Source organism: Marmota marmota, unplaced genomic scaffold, assembly GCF_001458135.2.
Source record: "Marmota marmota marmota unplaced genomic scaffold, marMar, whole genome shotgun sequence".
Lineage (NCBI taxonomy): Eukaryota > Metazoa > Chordata > Mammalia > Rodentia > Sciuridae > Marmota > Marmota marmota.
Genome location: NW_026000130.1, coordinates 7764524 through 7771637, shown reverse-complemented (window position 1 = coordinate 7771637; position 7114 = coordinate 7764524). Strand labels below are relative to the sequence as shown.

Here is a 7114-nt window from a genome sequence, read left to right as displayed (position 1 = left end):
TCTGTCCTTGCCCTGCGTGGGAGGTCCTGCTGCAGGCATGCAGCTAGTCCTGGTGGGAGTGGCGAGGGCAGCCCTGCAATACAAAGGGTAGAGTGGCAGGCAGGCAACAGTAATGGAGGCAGAAGAAATGCTTAGTGCTTTGATTTTTCCCCTGAATATTTTAGGAGGTATTATGAAGGCATATAGCCACCTGTGGGTCCAAGTCTGACATGCTGGGATGGTCTCATCCTTGGTAGTGAAGTGCCTATGGCACTTCAGGTTCCTGGAGTCACCAGGTGCTCTTGGGACTCCCCAATGTCCTGGGCCTCAACCTTTTCCCACAACCCTTCTGCTGCTGGTGGGAGTGGTCTTGAAGCCTCGGGGATGAAAAGCAGGCTGGGTTGGCTAAAAGGGATACGTCCCAAGATTTGTAGATGATTCCCCAACACCTCAGGAGCTTTTAAACATACCCTGGATATCCACTATTAATGGTATTAAGAGATGAGAAAAGAAAGCACAACTCAGGAGACAAAGAGTCTCGGAATTCATAGTTTATTGACACTTCAGCATGGTGGGTCCCTGGGAAGAGACCACCCTTCTGGCCTTTTCACCTTGGGACTTGTCCCTAAGACCAGGGGAAACAGTCATTATGTCTTGGAACAAGACTCCCTGTCACACAAGAACACAACTCCCAGGAAGCCCCCTGAGGCGTGCACAGATAAACCCTTGGCAAGGCCCACATGGCACGTGAATGGCAAAGCTCGGCGCATTTGGCAAAGCTGTGGAGTCGGCAAAAGCACAGGACTCCAGGGGCTGCCCCCTTTGGACTACGGAGGCAGAATCAAATCAGAAACAGCTTATTTTACACAGGCCTACCTGGCTTCCATATAGTTTGGGTCAGGACCAGGCCTAGGAAAGGCCAGAGCTGTCCTTCCAGCCCTGGGAATACTGCTGAGGTAGCAGGGATGCCAAAACTTGCCACAGCAGGGGAGAGGGTGAGGACTGGGGCTGCATGCTGACCCCAGGGAGGGCAGGAGGAGCCAGACCATGGTCAATGGCAGGGGCTCATCCAAGGCTGACCTCAAATCTCAGGAAGCCTGTTATTCTCTCAGGGGGCCTGAGACTCCATTGGCTGCCCTGCCCACACTGTGTCCCTATGCTCCCTAAAATATTCCCACTTCCTATCTTGGATTTTGACCAGAACACCCTTGAGAGTGTAGCTGTGGCCTCCTGCCCTTCCTACACCTACAATCCCTGCAGGCCTCAGCTGGGAGTCAGCCTTACCTGTAAAAGCAGGGTTTGGTTTCTCCAGCTTTTGTATTCCATATAAGGCGCTGGCATCTGTAACTCGATTCTTTTCCAACCCACTTAATTTTAAGAATAGACACTAATAATACTTAATCACTGGTTCCTGCTGGCTGTGGGGGAGGGGTCCTCTGCACTGGTATCAGTGCATCTTCCCCAGGCCCACTAGGCTCACCTTGAGTAGCCCCTGAGCTTCCAGGATTCCAAAAGGTTGGAGTCATTCCAGACACTGTGCAACCCTTGTGTCTTACAAAAGGGAAACTGAGGCCCAGAGAGATGCAACAACTTGTTCAGCTCATAGAGTGAGCTGGTGGTAAAGCTGAAACTTGAGAAGGATTTAGATTTTTCAGACTAGCATCCCTCTTGGGACTAAGGCCCAAAAGGAGGTGGCCCAGGAATCTAGGAAGCTAAAGATACCTGGTGACTCCTGGTCCAGCCCCAGTCAAGATGGAAGGGCCTTCCATCGCCTAGGAGTTGGTGTAAGGCCAGTCCCTGACAGGAGAACAAAGCCTCCCTTGGTCCCAAGGTAAGGATGGAGCAGCTCTCAATGCTTACTCCAGACTTCTGCCAGGTAGGGGCTTGGACATTCCCATGGCAGGACAGCCTGGCTCAGGGTAGCAGGAGGTGCTCAGACAATCCTGGGGAAGGGGTTTCCTCTCTGTTGAGCTAAGAGGATATCTGGTAGAGACTCAGACCACAGTATGAATCATACCACCAAATGGTTGTGGTCTAAACCCCTCAAGGGAGAAACTCCACTCTTGGCAAAATGAACAGAATAAGATTATCAAAAGAATAGGGAAAAACAGAAGCAATAGCTCCCTCTTTCTGTCAAGGTCACCGCCAGGGCAGGATGCTAGCATGGATGTGGGATGCTACATCCCAGCATCTTGTTCAGCCTTGAGCTGAGAGGGCACAAGGGATTCTGGTTTCTGGCCCTCAGAAGGCAACAGGGCCTTCATGTTAAGCAATACCTGATCATTGTTGGTGACCAACCATTCTCTGAATAACAATGTTTAAGATGCTTTCTATCAGGGGACCTTGAGCAAGGCACTGACCGCATGGTTTAAGACCTTCATCCCTGCTCTGGGACTAGGGGTGAACACTGAGCTTGCAGCCGCATGCTCTACCAAGGTTGGCTCTCTTCCTTCCTGTGGACAGTAGACCTGTCTTGGGTTGGGTGACTCTTGAACCCATTCTGTGAACTGAGAGAAGGGCCAAGGCAATCTGAGCACAGCTGTGCAGACATTTCTGGGTCCCTGATGTCTTCAGGTGGACACTGATTATCACTGAAGGGACCTCACAGCCAAACCTCCTATTGCCACTTCTATAAGCATTGGCTGAACCATCCATTGCTCCTTGGACCTGCTAGCCTCTGCTGGAGCAGCCCTGCTCATCACTTATTCCTTCCCACTGAGGCTACTTCTGAAGGGCCTAAGTTGTTCAACCCTCTCTGTCCCCCTAGCGTCCCTGTACCCTGGCTTCCTTACCAGTCCTGCCACTTTTGCCCCTACACATACTATGTGAGCTCTTTTAGGCACCTAAGTATCATCACTTATGAGCCTCACTTTCCAGATGTTCTAAGGAATGTGGGAATCTCTCATGGCTGTTCAGGCTATAGGGCAAAGCCCAGCAGGGGAGGGTACCAGTCACAGAAGCCAGATGAGGAGCTATGGCTGGTGCTGTCAGAGTGCCAGCAGCATTCCCACTGCCTTCAGCCAAAGCTGGAGACCCTGGGCTGTCTCCAGGCTTGCTAGACCCTCTTAATTGTTTATACCAAAGAAACCTATGTGATTACAAATACACAAAGATATTCTGGAACATTCCAGTCAAATAGCAATAAGGTTCCTCTGCCTGTGGTTGGGGCCAGGGGGTAAGAGACAGATGTCACCCGGGATCCCCAGAGCCCTGTGGTCTGGGAGTGGTCCCACAGTAGCCGTGGCTCCTGCCAGTCACCTCAGGGAGGCTCCTAAGGGTGCTTGGCATTACAAAGAGGCAAAAGAACTCTTCCAGAAGGATGTCTAGCTGAAAATCATGACTCCCTAACAAAACAAATGCTGCTTTTGTGAGAACTTCAAAACACCTATCAAGATCCATGGCGGGATGAGCAGTTCTCATCTACCCCCAAAGCTGTTTAAGGCACTTGAATGGCTTATTAACACCACCTGGAAAAGTTTCTATTTCAATCCTGATTTAGAAAAAAATTCAGTAATACTGCAACAAAAAAGTTTCCACAAGAAAATGGTTAAAAAAAAAAAGAGTAAATACTTAAGTTTTCTAAGAAGTAAAATAAACACCAATCTCTGCTTAAATTATATGACACTGTGGGTCATCTTGGCACTGAAAAAACAAAGATAAACCTGAAATACTGCTTCTGGATCAGACTTTTCCCTGGAATAAAATCTGAACTTACACAAAAGACAAGTGTGTCATGTCGAAGGTTTTGAACTCCACCTTCTCAGGGTGCTCAAGGGAAGAGAGAGGACCTGGAAGGCCTTAGCACATCACAGGCTGCCTAACGGCTGCTGTGAACCAGAGCCCTGGTGTCCCCTTTCTTTCCAGCAAGGCCACTTTCTCTTCTTTTGGAAGCTGGCATGACCTGTGGGCCTGTCATACCCAGCCACAGCCAAGGCCATAGCCATAGCGAGAAGCCATGAGAAACCTGGGCTGGACACCCTGCCTACTGGGCCTGACCCAGGATGCTTGAAGATGTCTGAGGCTCCTGGATCTGTCTGAGGGTCCCACATGCACAGGTGCAGCCTGCTGTTCCACATACACACCCTGTGTCTTTGATTGGGCTGCCACCAGGTGCTTATGGCCTCTGGTCTTACCCCTGCTCTGATGGGAGGTGGGATAAAGAGCTGGCTCACTTCCAGGGCCATCTTCTCTTTGGTGAGGTCTTTCCCCTATGTTTCCTTCTGAGACATACCAGCTGCCTGATGCAGTTCTATGGGTGCCACCAGGACAGGCTGCAACACGCACCATGAGTGGCTCGGGGTACTGGGGGAAGTGCTGTATGGGTGGGCACCCTCTGCCCACTACCGCCTGTTGGGTCCTAAGGCCTCTAAGGGGGAGAATCACAAGGATGGAGGGGGAGGGATCAGGATGGGATGATGGGGGCCCTAGACCACCTAACTTCTCTGTGGAGTGTTGGTCTCAGGCTCCGAGAAGCCAGAGAGCAAGTTCTGGCTTCTCACATCTGCCAGGGAGTCCCCTGCACCCTGGATCTTGCTCTTCAGCAGCTCTTGGGGGTCCCTGAGGAAGACCACCATGACTGTGATGTTGTCATGGGAGCCTCGCTCCCGGGCTGCAGCCACCAGATCCTCGGCGACATGGAGCCCGCATCCCTGCTGCCTCACCAGGTGGTTGTGGACAAGGCTGGTGACTTCCTGGTGGGAGACGACATCAAAGAAGCCATCACAGGCAAGCAGCAGGTAGTCCTCAGAGCCTGTCAGCTCCCAGGAGGCTGCATCTGCCTCTCCAGACACATAGGGCTTCTGGAAGATATCTCCTGGGCAAGGGAGGAAGAGCTTTTTGTCAGAGGACCTTACTTCTTTCCTTCTGCCTAGGCCCCAACCTTATTATTGGTTACTGCCCCCAAGCCCTGAGAGTACAGAGCCCACCTGCTCTCACAAAATCTGTAGCCCCCACATGCAAACTATCCCAAGTTTTTAGCCCTCCTTGAAATCCCCTGACCATGACCTAGCCCAATCTTCCCAATTTCCACTCAGATAGGGCTTTTGTTGCTTCCTTTACCCCTGCTGGCCCTCTCCTGGTATGTCCAGAGACACAATGGTGTCAGCAGTATGAAGATGGGCTATTACCTCATCTGCCAAGGACAGGACATTTCAGGAGGGTGAGAGGGGCCAGTGGCAAATTCCAGGGAATAAGCTGGGAAGGGAATGATTTTTAAGTACCTGGAAGGGCCAGGTGTGGTCTCCAGACTGAGACCTAGCAGTGATGGGATACTGAGAATATGGGATGAGAAACTGCTGTGTTTTTCAAAAAGATAAACAGGAATCATTAGCATGAATGTGTGTGTGTAACCTCACTTAAGAATTATTTAGAGACCTTGTCTCTAAATAAAATACAAAATAGGACTGGGGATGTGGCTCAGTTGTCGAGTGCCCCTGAGTTCAATCACCAGTTCCAAAAAAAAAAAAAAAGAAATATTTAAAGGTTTCCTACTAGACTTTGGGGGGACCTATTTTAATTAAGATTTAACAATATAGGGCTGGGGTTGTGGCTCAGTGGTAGAGTGCTTGCCTAGATCATGTGAGGCACTTGGTTTGATCCTCAGCACCACATAAAAATAAATAAATAAAATAAAGGTATTGTATCCATCTATAGCTAAAACATAAATATTTACATATATATACACACACACACATAAAAGAATTAACAATACATAACTTAAAATGCAATTATGGTGGGAGATGAAAATTTCTTAGGTGTTTAGTTGTAGTTTTTAAATCTTTCCTACACCTGTCACAATCTGATAACATAAACACAGTATGGATGATCCCTGATGTATGATGGTTAAACTTATGATTTTTTTAGCTTTACAATGATGTGAAAGCAAAACAAATTAAAAAAAACCCTGCAGTTTGAATTTTTTAAATATATATTTTTTAGTTGTAGTTGAACACAATACCTTTATCTCATTTATTTATTTTTATGTGGTACAGAGGATTGAACCCAGCACCTCGCACATGCTAGATGAGCAAGCACTCTACCGCTGAATCACAACCCCAGCCCTCGCAGTTTGAATTTTGCTCCTTTTGTGGGTTAGTGATCTGTAGTCTGATTCTTTTGGTACTGCTGGCAGCAGAGAACTGCAGCTTCCAGTCAGCCCCATAATCGACAGAAAACAACTGAAATCCAACAGTAGATTGTATTGCTAAGCTAGGATGCTTGCTAAGTTAGCTGCATTAAACACATTTTTGACTTAAAATATTGTCAACTTACTCGGGATTTATTGGCAGTTAATTCTACCATAAGTCAAGGAGAATCCTTGCAAACCCTTTTTGGCATCCTCAGGCTTTCCCCTAAGAGGGGTGGTGAGCCAGCCCACCATTAGCTTATGCCCATGGAAAGATTAGTTGAGAATTGTTAGCCTTTCTCTGCTTTTAGCTCCTACATGGTTCAGCCCTCCCCAAATCCTTAATGCCACTCTATCCTAAACCACTGGGTAAGCCCTTGGCCATAGTTTCAGGTCTGGGCATCCAGCAACCTCCCTCTGCCTGTGCCCACTTCTGTATCACCCTTACCTATGGCTCTAGAGACGGCCAGGGTCCCATTGACTCTCCAGCAGTCCATGAAAGACACGAAGCCGCCCAGTGCTTCAATGCGTGCCTTCTCATCCTATAGGGAGACAATCAAGAGTTTCAAGGCCTCAGTGAGTCCTTGGGACAGGGGCCCCCCCAATGCCAATGCCTAAGCAGAGAGACTGAGCTGGTTTCTAAGACGTGTTCAAAGACCTATCACTTAAACCAAGTCAGGAGGTTCATACATGCATGCAAATTTGACATCATTAAAAAGTGAGAACTATAAATAACATGCAAGTCCTTCAATTGCAGGAATGACTAAGTATAAGGAATGGTGTAAATATAACTGGATCACCTGAGGCCAATAAGCCATTACTCTGTCCCTGAGCAGTGTTTTGGGACCAGGGAAGTGCTTAAAGCATCAGAAAGACACGAGTCCCAGATTTAAATGATAGATCTTTCAACTTAGGCCTACTGTCCTTACTTTGAAAGTTGCTGGGACAAGATGAAGCATGTGATACATATGTGCAGCCACAGGGAGGGCCCATGAAACCTAAGCCAGGCCC

The 7114-nt window shown here is 48.5% G+C and overlaps 1 protein-coding gene across 2 annotated transcripts in view; it reads right to left on the bottom strand.

Annotated features, from left to right (window-relative positions):
* Positions 1–515: 515 nt before the first annotated feature.
* Positions 516–7114, bottom strand: part of Ppm1f (protein phosphatase, Mg2+/Mn2+ dependent 1F) — a 30039-nt gene continuing 23440 nt past the window's right edge. For both annotated transcript variants that reach the window (XM_015500343.2, XM_015500344.2), the window contains 2 exons: positions 6552–6645; positions 516–4792 (listed from right to left, as the gene is read on the bottom strand). In XM_015500343.2, coding sequence (XP_015355829.1) covers positions 4413–4792; positions 6552–6645 — 474 coding nt within the window. In that variant the 3' untranslated portion in view covers positions 516–4412. The remainder of the gene's footprint in view (positions 4793–6551; positions 6646–7114) is intronic.